General features: G+C 41.7%; 2 protein-coding genes across 2 annotated transcripts; one reads left to right on the plus strand and one right to left on the minus strand.

The window, feature by feature from the left end:
* Positions 1-86: 86 nt before the first annotated feature.
* On the minus strand, positions 87-6,581 carry gpr143 (G protein-coupled receptor 143). The gene is made up of 9 exons (XM_079276355.1): positions 6,310-6,581; positions 5,071-5,180; positions 4,691-4,785; positions 4,211-4,303; positions 3,940-4,049; positions 3,732-3,840; positions 2,848-2,965; positions 2,503-2,755; positions 87-787 (listed from the first exon to the last, which is right to left on the minus strand). The coding sequence occupies exons 1-9, from the start codon at positions 6,563-6,565 to the stop codon at positions 684-686; spliced, it is 1,248 nt and encodes a 415-aa protein (XP_079132481.1). The 5' UTR covers positions 6,566-6,581; the 3' UTR covers positions 87-683.
* Positions 6,582-8,958: 2,377 nt separating this feature from the next.
* Positions 8,959-13,148, plus strand: LOC306783013 (ankyrin repeat and SOCS box protein 9-like). Its single transcript, XM_079276538.1, has 7 exons — positions 8,959-9,161; positions 9,279-9,358; positions 9,556-9,663; positions 10,083-10,233; positions 10,505-10,639; positions 11,923-12,114; positions 12,259-13,148. Exons 1-7 carry the CDS (start codon positions 9,077-9,079, stop codon positions 12,408-12,410), a joined length of 903 nt encoding a protein of 300 aa, XP_079132664.1. The 5' UTR covers positions 8,959-9,076; the 3' UTR covers positions 12,411-13,148.
* Positions 13,149-13,685: the final 537 nt, after the last annotated feature.

The following is a 13,685-nucleotide window of genomic DNA, read 5'->3' on the forward strand; positions in this document are numbered from 1 at the left end:
TTCATATCAGAAACCACGGAGCCTGTGTCTTCAATTCTGTGTGTGAGCACAGCAGTGTTTTTTTATTTGTCTGGAAACAACTTAAAAACATTAAGAAAGTGTCACCAACAAAACCTTAACAAATACTTTTGAAATTGAATACAGTATAAAATAGATGTGTGCAAAAATACAAGGTGGACAACTAGGAATACAGTACCTTTGTTAAAAAAAGAAGTCTAATTAGCTTATTCCATTCGGTGTGCTGTGAGAGCGTAATGACAGGAGTGCACATCACAAAACCAGCGCACGTCTAATTGCCAGGAGATATTTTCCCTCGGGCACATTTTTAAAGGTCAGCCGGTGAGTTAATAATGTAAAAAATGTGACGTTTGTTCTGTCGACTGACTGCTGCAAGAGACAGTGAAGTAGCGTTGGGACTGTTCCACTAATGAGTCTGCGATGTTACACTACTGCAGACTGATTATAAAAAAGTTTAGGAAGGAATAAAAGGCTGAGAATAAAGACTTAGACTTACTTTGTTGTACCAACTCATGACATCTCATGACCAGTTCATATCTGGGGGGGGGGGGATCTCAATGGGATAATAGCAGCTAAGGGGAAACGATGTAAAACAAAAGTATCGAGCACAAGAGAAATGTCACACAGGGAAGTAGAGGGAGGCGGGTTGTTGATCACCCCCCCGGCTAGTGCCTCACAGAGTTCTCCAAGGATTCTTCATCAGCGTCTACAGCCTCATAGTCTCGTAGATCGCTGGAAATGTGGATTTCAACTGTGCTAGACTCTGAACCTAGCAAGACAAGATGGGGGTAGATTACTGCACAGCTCAAACTGCTGATCTATTGAGATATTGAATTTATACATCCCTCCACAAATGTGAGTGTGCATTGATTCACAAATGTATTTTGGGAATTATTTGCAAATGCAGTCTTTAATTAATGTGAATTCTTTTTTTTAACGTATTGCAATTTAGAATTTTGCCATGTTTATTTTTTTCTACTGGCATTTGGAGGTTATATAAATGAATGAAAAACAAAATATATCCTTTAAAAAAAATCCACTTTATTTCTAAAGACACTGAATGGTGAACAAAACACTGAATAGCCTGAGTACATGTGATCCACATTGTGCACAAAGAAAATGGTATAAAATGCTTTTACAAAATCGTCCCAAAATACATTTAAAAGTATATGAACAGGGGTTTTTGTTACATCAGATATTTTCACATGTCACAGTTGAAAAAGTGTGGTTGTTATTAATATCTAATATCGTGCCTGGTATTTGAAAGCAGCTTCATGGACCCCAGCGATCGTGAGTTTAACGATTCACACCTGTGCCTGTTCTGCTGTGACATGTGAAAATGTCCTGTGTCATCACTCAGTGTGACTAGAATGAGTTCATAAATATTAACATTTGTATTGAATGCACATCAGTGTTCAATCTTCACTCTGTTGCCAGAACATTCGATACACCGAGCTCAACCTAAAGCCTTGTAATACAACAGTCCTGCAATAAATCCTACCGTGAAGGTTATGTTAGGTGTTCCCCATAATTCTATCAATCAGGGTAAACTCAACATTCAAAACACCTCTTCGGTATCATACAAAACAATTCAGCCCGCCACGTAATTTTATGTGGCCCGCGAATCCGCCAGCAAAAAAAAAAAAAGTTAAAATTTGTTTTTAAGTTAGACTAATAATAATAAAAATATCCCCATAGTCGAAATTATGAGATAGAAAGTCGAAGTTATTAGATAGAAAGTCATAACTATGATAGAAAGTCATAATTCTGAGATAGAAAGTCAAAATGATGAGATACTTAAACACAGTCATAGAAGCAGCTCTTTGGCTTACTGTACATTTAACATGGAAATGTATTGTGAGCACATTGAAGACTACTTTAAACTGTGAATGCACGAGTAGTGACATTTACAACCGGCCCTTTGCGGGCGATCATGATGCTGATGTGGCCCGGAGTGAAAATGGGTTTGAGACCCCTGATCTAGAGGTTCAACAGCTTTGCCACTTGCTCTCTGCATATCCTCTTATTCGTATCCATGATGACACTTAAAGCTCGATGTGATCACATGGCACAATTGCAGCACCTTTAACAGAAGGTCAGAATTTGCCACCATTATGAAGTTGCACAGTGAATAAAAAAGCCTGCCCTGTCAGCTACAGTACAGGTTCAAAAAGTCATTTTAATATTTAAAAAACCATCACAGAGCTTTCACTGTACCCTGAATCAATGTCTCCAGAGCTTTGTGCCACTGATGCGAATTTAATCTCCACTCGGAAAAAAAACAAAAAACTTGCCTTCAGACAGTTGGGGCAGATTCCTCAGTGGATGATATCATGTTATAATGATGTCATCCTAAATAAAATACAGACTACATTTAAAGAAGAGGCATTCCAGCCACCAGGAGACACCATACAAGATGCTCATGCTTTATTCACCATCCCTGGTATACAGGTGAGCTGTTACTGCCACTGAAATCCCTGTTACCTTCTGAGAGGACGCTGATGGCGTCGGAGTGGTGCTGTCCGTTGCTCGTGTTCTTCTTGCCCTCCTGGACATGACTCTGGTAGAGCAGAGTGGTTCCCACCAGGGGATTATTGGCTGCTGCGTTAGGCACCGAAGTAGAAATTGAGTCCCAGGCCAGCTCCCTCCTCGGCTGCGATCTGAAGTCAACATCGAAGCCTGTCCAGCCGTGGAAGGCCAGGGTGTTGAGGAGCGCTTGCATGGGGTTCAGGATACCCTGAAAGAGGGAAAATGCAGGACAATGCAAGGTGTTAAGACTTTGCTGAAACCAGTGTTCTTCATTCTGTGCGTGAATGTTTTTAAACCCACCATGATGAACCATGTGATGAGGGCTGCGTTTCTGATATTCCTGAAAGCGTTATCGTCGATGTCCGTCTGCATCTCCAGGTAGAAAAGGAGGCTCTCATTGATGATGTTGGGAATCCAGCTGAAACATCCACAGGCCCTCATTAGCATCAGCAAGTCGAGCAACACAACATGGTTATTTTCATCAAATGAATATGCGTATCCAGCTCTAGATATTCTGTGGACGAGCACACAATGAGTGTCATGAATCTGGTGAGCGGCACGCGAGATTATCTCTGTAACACTGCGATGATCGAGTCACTTCATGTGATTAGTTCACACTTTAAAGCTCGTCAATGAAGGAATGTTAGTTCACTTCATAAATTAATTGGTATTCAACCAAATAATGATAACATACAACTTATAATGGCATTCACTTGGTCCGGCTAAGAAGTAGGGAAACATTCTGGTTGCTATGCCGATTCACAAGCAAAGTGTAAAAACAACATGTTGTGGTTTTACAGGGTGTTATGTGCCGCATAATATTTCTTGGCCCGGCGCAGTAACTTCCCGGAGACTTTTTGTCGTTGTGAGGTTTCCAGTCAACCAGCAAACCAAGACTCGAGGAATTTACTGTAAGCGGCCAAGAAAGTCTGGCACATAACCACCGTGAAACAACGGCATGACTCATTTTACTCTTCGGGTTTTGTATGGATTAAACAAAACAAGATAGAACATGTTAATTGAGCTTTAGTGGTGCTAAGCTTAGCTAACTACTGCTGCTGACTGACACCACGCTCATGTCTGTACAGTAAAGATGAAGTTACAATCTTCTAATTCTCAGCCAGATGAATAAATATAGTCCTATTCCTCTATGTGCATCCCTTTGATGAAGAATGGTAACGTACCAAATACAGAACACCAGCATTATTTTAAAGAAGCGTATTTTGATCTCATTGGCCAGCCGTCTCTCATTTTCTGTGTAGATTCCTTGTCGTCCTTTTAGCAAAGACGTCACTTGAGCGGAAGGACGAGAGAGGTGGATGTTTAAGCCCATGTGCATGTGAACGAAAAGCATTTGACACAGAGAGAGATTTTGAGGGGCAAGGAACTGACCCGCAGATATGGTCCGATTGAAGAAGACAGGGTTGGCTACAAGGACGAGCAGCATTGGTGCGTATGTGGTGAGATAGTGCGGGATGGCGTGCTGGAGACCTTGCTCACAGCTGCCACACAAAAAAACCGCAACAAAATAATGAAATCAACATTGGGAATCACAGCTCTACAGCGCTAAACAGAGATGCTATTCTCAGGCTCTTGCAGGAGAAAAGGCAAGGGACACAAACGCTGAAAACGGTGCATTTAAATGAAGAACAAAGCGTCTTACTCAGAGATAGATGGGTAGTAGAGCATGGCCACTCCTTCAACACACAGCAGCACAGCCAGACCCCATGTAATCATGTGGTAGAGGATAATGGTGCTGATGGGGAAAGAAACCAGTCATGAGACTGAGCTCACAACACCATGCTGCAGCTCTTTATCTCGAGGTTTGAGCTTTTTTTTTTCTTTCTGTGCAGAAGTGCCCTGCAAAGGGATTAGCCCACTGAAACACAAAAAGTGTGTCAAACATCGTGCACCTTCAGGAAATGTTTCCTCCACAACAAAATTCAAACCAGTTTCAGGGAGTTTTCAAATGGAGTCATGCAAGAAGAAGCATCGCACGTAGTGCACAAAGTGAACATAAGTGAGAGGAAAGTGTTTTACACATTAAATGACACATTCTCAGATCGGTTTAATGCTCCCGGTCCACGGGACGAGATGTTGAGGTGATAACGAGTGGTGGATGGAAGGTGAGGGCTCAGATCACCTGATTCCTGCAGATGTTTTCACAACCAGGAAGACGTCAACAGCGTAACAAAAGGTCCACCAAAAAGACGCGCTGAAAAACAACTGGATCCACATCTGTAACACATGAATGAGATACGATACGCTTACTCTACAGGTCATATGATACTTCTAATAAGAAGAATGGGTAATTGGGCCTCGCTTGCACTGTGATCTGTAACCCGACAGTTTGAGAAGACACAGCAGGCATTTTGCAGGATCATGTATGATGAACATAATGCGTTTGATTTTCCGCTACAGTCCCCTTCGCGTCATCTGTCGAGCATAAAGCCATATTGGTGCATTTACCGGAATAAAGCCTGAACCGAACTGTGAGGCTTTGTCAAAGAGCGTCATACATACTGCACTGCCAACGCAGAAGACCTCAGGCCAGGCATCGGTGCTGTTGGCCACCGAGACGCGGTCGATGATGTTCGGCAGGCCCAGCCAGACAGAGGACCTGACAATGATACCTGGAGGAGGAAAACGAACGCGTGATCGCTCATTGTTAACTGCAACTCATTCGACGAATCCTACTCCACCGGCAAGAGGAACAAATACAAACACGAAGGAGAGCAAACAAAAATAAACAGAGTCTGGTTTCAATTAACATTTAGGCATCATTTCATTCTGGATTATTAAGTGTGTTAATTAATTAGATTCAGTCATGGGAGTCCTTTTAATAGCAGCCTTATGTCATGGAAATGTGAACCACCTCCAGGTGTGTTTTATGAGGGTGTTTCCATTTCCTACATGAGACTCTTCACCGTGGGGTGGGAAAACGGGAGCTCTCCCAGAAACTTAATGCGATGCAGACTATACGTGCTGTTGTGTATTTGTATTTGTTTTTAAGTTGCGTCAGGGGTGTGCTTCAAAGCTGTTAGTTTGCAGTGGAGGGTGAATCTCGCTGGGCGCGAACTACACAGGAATACATGACTTCATCGGCCTCCTGGTTTCCAACCGAGCGCAGAGGCAAAGTGACGGATGAGCAGCTCGAGTGTCACACCGGTTCTGATGGAGGTCAACAATGTGAAACTAATCTGTGTGTTATTAAGTGTGTATTGCTTGCTTTGGTTTAAGAACAATGCTGCATTCAGATCAACAGGAAAGGGGGGGGGGGGGGGGTTGCAGAGGTTAGGAGTCATCCATGACTCACATGAGAGGCTCATGATTCATTCTTTTGGTTCGTAGTAAGCAGCTTCAGAACGAATAATCTTACATTATTGTATCCAGAATTTTTCAGGGTCTGTGTTTAGATTTGTTTGTTTGATTAGAGTTTGTACTTTAAGTAAGAGTGGGGCATTCTAACAACCTGTAAAATTGACCCAATATGTTGCAAAAACGCATGTAGGATTGATTTAATGCCAAAATCACCTTTCTTTCTATTTTTTAAATGACGTTTCCCATCGCTGTACAAACGTTTCGTTTGCTGTGTTCTCTCTGTTTGCATGAACCAGGTCAGACAGGCAAATGCAGTGCACCGAAAGGGTTAAAAACAACATATTTGCGTGCGTAATTAAATCCAGCAGACACACTCCACGTTGTGGAACTTTCTCTCAGCTTCGATACAAAGCAGGCCTGTTCCAGCAGCTCGTTCTTTACCTGTGCATCCCAGTATGTCACATATACTGATGATGAACAATATCCGCGAGGAGGACGCGGGCCTTGGCAGCGGGTACTGTCCGAGTCTTCTGTATCCTTTGCGCTTTGGCAGAATTTGTAGAACGGCGAAGACGAGACTGAGACTCGCGCTTCCCAGACCCAAAGCCCCGAACAAGACGGGCTGGAAGGTCACCACGAACTCTGTCGCCGCGTCTCTGTTCGGGCAGCAGAAGGTCTCCAGCCGGGGGGATGCCATGACGCGCAGGGGGAGAAAGTTACAGAGACGAGAGAGGGAAGCGGGCTACGGGCGGTGTCAGGGGAAAGAGGAAAAGGACAAGAAAAGGAGAGGAAATGGTTGAGTGTGCATGAGCCGACTGAGAAATCACGGGGTTGAATCATCATGTGCTTCCATTTAATCCCTGCAGTTGTGGCTTAACTGTGCCACAATACAAGAAACCGACAATGGGCTGTTGTGTGATCTCAGTGTATGAGTTCAGTAAGCTACTGTATATTTGTATTAGTTTATCCAATTACAGTATTTTGCTGCACTTGACCTGTGCATCCCTGGTAAATATACACTTTAATATATATATTTTGTATTTCATATACTTTATTCTACACTTACTAAACATTCTAAACATTTAAAGAACAAGTCAAGTTGTCAATACAAATCATACAACATTCGTTTTTTAGATTCTGTTGATTGTGCATCAACAGAAATGAGTCCCATCCTCAGATTCATGATGAAAAGGATAACATTTGGTGTGCTTTGCTTGCTAAGGTAGTCTGAGACTTGCACCAGGACAGGTAAACTATTCTTGATATAATTCCCCTCACCCTGCATGCAGCGGACGTGCACCTCGTCAAGGCAGGGGTCATGGCAGCTGCTGGAGCCGCTTGCTTGGACAGAGATCTAAGAAAGCGGGAGGACATTTTGAGGCAGATTCATTTGGGAAACAAAGCATCAAGGGCTTTCATCATTCAGTACTACAGAGAGGGCATTCATTGACTTTATACAATGGCATTCTCATCCATATGCACCTTCTCTGACAAGGCACAAAGTCAATTGTATGGCAAGCTTGTAGCCTGCTGCCCGAGGAGCACGGTTAGCATCGACACACGTCTGCACTCTGTTGCCGCCCTCTGCTGGTCTGCAGAGAATGTGATCGCAGCTCCTGAAGCACAGCAGATCTTGCTGGTGGTGTACATTTGGGAATTGCTGTGTGTGGAAAGACTTATAAGGAATACACATTGTTGTATTGTATTTATAGAAGATGAAGCGCTGCCTCTAGCCGGACTCAATTACCACATGGGGCGTATAACACATACTCATAACACAGCTGTTAGAATTGGATTTATTTTATTTTCAGAAGTTGCGTGGGAACTTAATTGAACTCTGTGAGGGAAGTCAGAGGTCAGATTAGTTTATCACCAGAGCGATAGGGATTCAGTGGTTTACTCGAGAGCAGGTTCTTGTTAATCTGGGTGCTGAACCCTTCCTCTTGACTTTAAGGAAAGGTTCTGTCTGATTATCAGGCCACCCATCCACTTTCTTTTAAGTCTGAAAAATAAGTGGATGTCCTGCTTTTTACAAAGCAAGCCTCGAAATTCTCTTGAATTCGATAACTTTTGACTACATCAAAACCTTCTTGAAAACTTCTTGGGATATTTTAATGTTTTTCTTTCACTGTTATTTCAGCAAAATTACAAAACCATATTTATTCCGAATTAAATGACAAGTAAGGAAACAAAGTAAGGATACTCATTTTAGAAATGACTTAAACATCCCCTTCCAGACATGTTCTAAGACGGATCAAATGACTTTGCTTTGAATAATAATTAGTTGGATACAATTACGATCATGAATACATTTTTAAATCTTTACTTGTTCTCCCTCTTTTAAAAACCATAATCTGGGAATATGCAAAAAATGTTGTGTTTCAAAAGTCACAAGTTGTGATGCCACAAAATCATCCAAATCAAAGTCAGATTTTAAGAGGGCACGACAGAACCCCCCCCCCCCCCCCCCCCTTCTGCAGATGGATGTGAAAATATGTATGTGACATAATAAAAATGTGACATGTGTGCAGTGGCAACTTCATTGCTACGGCACATTAAAAAAACAATCTAAAATAAAATATAAACAAATTAGCAGTTTTCCATGAAAATCTAGCCAAGTCCATAAAATTGAAGAATTGCCTATAAAAAAGGTTTTATCAGTGGAAAAAAGTACTGCTGTGTTATTAAATCAGGCACAATGGGATGAAATATAAGCAGATGGCATATCTTTAAATGTAGGAACTCATTACGTTCTACCACATTCTTTACACCAATAACACATAATGCTTTACTGTGGAGCAGCACTGTATACATGCAGACGGATTCATTTCCCCTTTTACTCATCTTCAACCAACGCCGCCCATCTCCTGCTGGAGAGGTACAGTGTACTGACTGTACAGTGTCAAATTACACTCAAACCATACAGACCTGCTCGACATGCCCCTCTCCCTCTGCACCTTCATTGGTTGAGACCCAACCGCTTCATTCAACCAGCCTGTTTCCTGGAGGCACATACTTTGTCAAAGAGGAAATGACATCACAGCACCAAGACCAGCCACAAAAACACTGAAAACAGATGAGGACCAAATGTCTTTCAGATGTCTTTTGACTTCGGGTGGCGCAATACAGTTCAGCCTCTGTTGCAAAAAAAACCCTACGGGGCAAAACAAACCGGCCGTAAAACAACTTTTGGACGGCACTGAGAAGTATGTCTGACGGACACAAAGAGACTTCACCAGCCAGTGCATGTCAAAGTGGAACTGCAACTTTTTTCTCAAACCCTTTGATGAGTGGTGAGTATAGCTACAGGCAGCATATCCTGCCACTGCAGCTGGAGAGTATCTACGGCTTTGAGCATAATGTTTTACCGCGTCACTGTAATGCATATGTGTGTATTTTATGTCACTTAGATGTCAAATCAGACTGGTCCCCAATTCACGATGCTGCCTTTAACGGACGTGTCCTCGCTCTGCAGAGACTCATCGCTCAGGTAATGTCTAATGAGACTTTTGTAGGTTACAGTATACTGCACGAATCATTATAACATGCAATTCATCCATTTAGAAAACTGTTTTTGCTGCTTGAAAATCATCATAATGATCATATTGAGATTGCAGCAAAGTCTTCAAACGTGCATCTACTACACATGTCTCAGTGGATCTACTTGTGTTTGTGTGTTGTTCACAGGGTACATGCGTCAATCTCAACACTCTGGACCAGGTTTCTCCCCTCCATGGAGCATGTTTACAAGGCCACGTGGCTTGCGCCAAGCTTCTGATGGAAAATGGGGCAAATGTCAGTAAGGCATCGAGACGATCCCAAATGAAGACAACATGTTCTGTGTCTTTCTGTTAAAGAAACTCCCAAATCCTGCTCTGGTCTAGTTAAGAGGACTCAATGATTGCTGGGTTTAACTTTGTTTTGGTGCATATCAGTGAGCGAATAACCCGACACAGACAAACCAGCATGCAGCCACATCCACAAGCACGCACAATAACACATTAACCAACACACATCTGCAGATACAAAGTCTGATAGTGAATACCCCACACTGCCTGTTTGACAGCAGATCCACCATGAATAGCATAAATATAAGCACATTTGTTTGTTACATTAAAGTTTCATAACATTTCACGTCTATCATTCTGACTTTTAATGATTTTTGTGGCGAATTTACGGTGAATTGCTTCAAAAACAACACTGACTCATGGCAGGTCAACGGTTCAACGGTCGATGGACAAACTCCCCTGTCAGAGGCTTGTGCCCGCGGTCATGTGACCTGCGTATCGCTGCTCCTCCAACATGGGGCAACTCCCCTGGGGACCACCCTAACCAGCTCCCCAATCCACAGGGCTGCAGCCAAAGGTTAGAGGTCATATTCCACTGCGCATACACATGGATAATCTATGCTGAAGCAGCTTCGGCAGTCACTGCAAAAATGCACAGAGCGCCAACGCAGCAGAAAAGGGCCGAGAAATAATAAAGAGTATAATGTATGAAAGACAATCTTTGTTGTTTTGAGCTACAAAGTGAAACGATTGCATCTTGTTGTCCTGGGAAGTGTGAGCAGGTTTTGAAAGCGCATCCGTTAAAGCGCATCGCTTCTCACTGTGGTGATTCTGTTAACTCTGTCTAGGTCATTCAGAGTGCATCCAGCCTCTGGTTCAGCACGGTGCGGATGTAGATCAGTATATCGACCGATCGGGGTTCCCTCTCCACGTCGCCTGCTCAAATCAGCATCTGAGTTCTGTGAGGAAACTGCTTCAACTTGGTAAGAAGGCCTTTAGATTGAACTTTGAACCTCTCCGATGAATGTGTTTGTCTTTTATGTTGAAGAGGCGACTATCAGCTGTAATATTTCTTCATGCACAGTCAATGTAACATATTTCCTTATTAGGTGTAACAACAATGATTTGTGGTCATTTCTGTATTGTGACTCCTTCATCAAAGCTCAGTTTGTGGCAAAGGGAGGGGTTACCTCTTCAATACATCTCTACATGTTTTACTGGGGTCAGAAACAGTGTATGTGCATGTGCAGTACATGATAATAATGATATCCAAAACCATGACACTCTTTTCCAGTGGTGGAAGAAGTACCGAGATAATTACTCGAGTAAAAGTAATAATACCACAGAGTAAAAGTCATTTCAAAATTGTATTCAAGTAAAAGGACAAAAAAAAATGCTATCAGCAAAATCTATTCCCTAAAGTAAGTATTATATTATTATATGTGGTATATTACAGTATTACATCTTTATTGTTGATGCAATAATGTGAAGAAGCAATTTAATATTCAGCTCTTTGATACTACATGCGAAACAAGTTGGAGGTACTTTACTTCCTTCCACTCTGTACTTCTAATTTACCATAATTCAGAGGAACATCATCAACTATATTTATCTTTTACTGCACTGTTCAGTTACAGATTGTACATACAAAACACATGAGTTTATAACCCATGATGCATTGTAGATTAAACAACCCACCAGTATATGAAATAGATCAAATTAGCTCCACTTTGACCAATAACTAAAATTACTACTTACTAATGTATCAGCAATGATAATCTAATGATGTAATATTTATAGTATTTATATTTAGAACACTTTATTAAATACACTGCCAATGATACTCGCATGCTTTTTGGCATACTCAGCGCTGGTCTTATCCTTGTAATGGAGTACTTCTTTATTGCAATATTGCTACTTTTATGTGATTAGCTGATCAGAAGTTTTGTATGAAAAACCATAATCTGCCAGATAAATGTAAGTGTTAAGTGCTATCAAAAGGAAACCCTAAAGTAAAGTACCTCAAAGTAAAGGTAAATACAGCGCTTGTGAAAAATAAAATGCATGCTGGGTTTTACATTACTGATTTGAATATTCATAACCAGAGGGTAAATGAAGTCTAAGTCGGAAAAGGCCCAACATCTTTGATGTAAGCAATAAAGAGGATAACTGGTGCTCTGTGCACGGCTTCAGCTGCGCTGTCAGACAGTCTCTCCACGATGTGATGTGAGGACATCATACCTCACCAGTCTCTGCTCTCCTTTAGGTGCCAGTGTGAACAGCAGTGTGTCTGGTGACTCGCCGCTGCACATCGCTGCCAGTCAGTCAAACCCTGAGATGGTGTCGGTCCTGCTCGACCACGGGGCCGATGGCTGCCTCAGGAACTCAGAGGGCAAACAGCCGCTGGACCTCGCACCTCCAAACAGCCTGGCGGAGAGGCTGTTGAGACACGCGGGAGGTATTCAATCCAAACTAACCGAGTAGCCTCACTGTGGTGAATTTCACTGTGGCCTTTACAGCGGGCTGATGCCTCGAGCAGTAGTTAATAACCCAAACATCTCTCTGTCATGGCTCCTGCTTCTCCACCCTGGCGCCTGCCCAGGAGCGTCTCCTCTGATGCAGCTGTGCCGGCTGCACATCAGGAACACTGTGGGCAAGCAGAGGCTGGGTGGGATTCACGACCTTCGCCTCCCTACAGACGTGAAACAGTATCTTCTCTACCAATCAGACCCAGCGGGAGATCCGATGCCCTGAATCACTCTTTTAATGTCAGACGCTGAGCATTTAACATCGAGGTCAGCAGGGGGTGCAGTTGCATAATCTTGCAGTGAGAAGATTACATCATGGCTCATGGTTGTGCTCTCTTTGTGACAGGTCTCCACTAACAAACTGATTCTCGGGATCAATCTGCACTTTTATGTGAAAACTTGGAGCAAGTTTTTATCGTTAAGTATTTATAAAATACATGCATATTAATAAATGAGAATGTGGGCTCAAACTGTCTATTAAATGTTGCATCATGAATGTTAAATAAGGTTTAACATACTGAAACAATATGCTTTAGATTACAGAGGCCTCCATATCCAGTTTATATTGTAGATTTTGTTAGTGGAAACTAAAGATTCCTTTTTTGATGATTTTTTCGCCCCTTCAAACCTACATTAAATATTGTTCATATCTTGTAGATGTTGTCTCTACACACTTCCTGGAAATGATTTATTGCTGTTGGTACTTGCAGAGCACATGGTAAATATAAGTAGTCTCCAGTTGAGTCATTTCAAAACTGAAATGGTGAAAACATTGTCAAAGCTGGACACATCAATAGAGAGATTAGATTACCATTCATCATAATATATTGTTGTGCTGCAATTATCATGACTAAATCATGTAAACGAGGCACAAATAGAAAGATATCGGATATCTTAGGATTGTATCCGTCATATGGAGCTGAAAGGCTGCTAAGAGTGCTAATATTGACTTTAGCGTAGAAAGTAGTGTGCACACAAACTATCAGAGGTTTGAAAAACATTTTCTTTCTTTTACCTCCTCCCTTACATTTTTTATTTAATTTAAAATGTCTCTTAGTTTCAAATGAATTGCTTTAGATTGTAAATCACTCACGATGCATTATTAAACACTGATATAAAGTTGAACTTACAGTGTATAGTTTATGGATATTTAAAACATGCACTGTATGATTACAAACTACATTTAAAAAGAGTCAAAACATATAAATGTATCTGCATATCGTTTTTTCACTCACTGCAAAAACAAAGAATCGAATGTTCTCGGGTTTGTGGTTGTACACAGGATATGTTGGGATATGATGCAAATTATTCTGTGAAATAACGGCTGTTTCCCCAAAATCGAATGAGGCATGCACTGCACACAAAACAAAGCAAAAAAAGCATCACATGAAAACTACATGCATTCAGAAAGAGACAAAACACATCATACATAAAAAAAAAGCCTATTTTCACAAGGAGGAGCATTGAAGTGAAGAATCAGGCATTTATTAGCCACAAATCA

The sequence above is a fragment of the Melanostigma gelatinosum genome (genome assembly GCF_949748355.1).
Source record: "Melanostigma gelatinosum genome assembly, chromosome: 10".
NCBI classification, from domain to species: Eukaryota; Metazoa; Chordata; class Actinopteri; order Perciformes; family Zoarcidae; genus Melanostigma; species Melanostigma gelatinosum.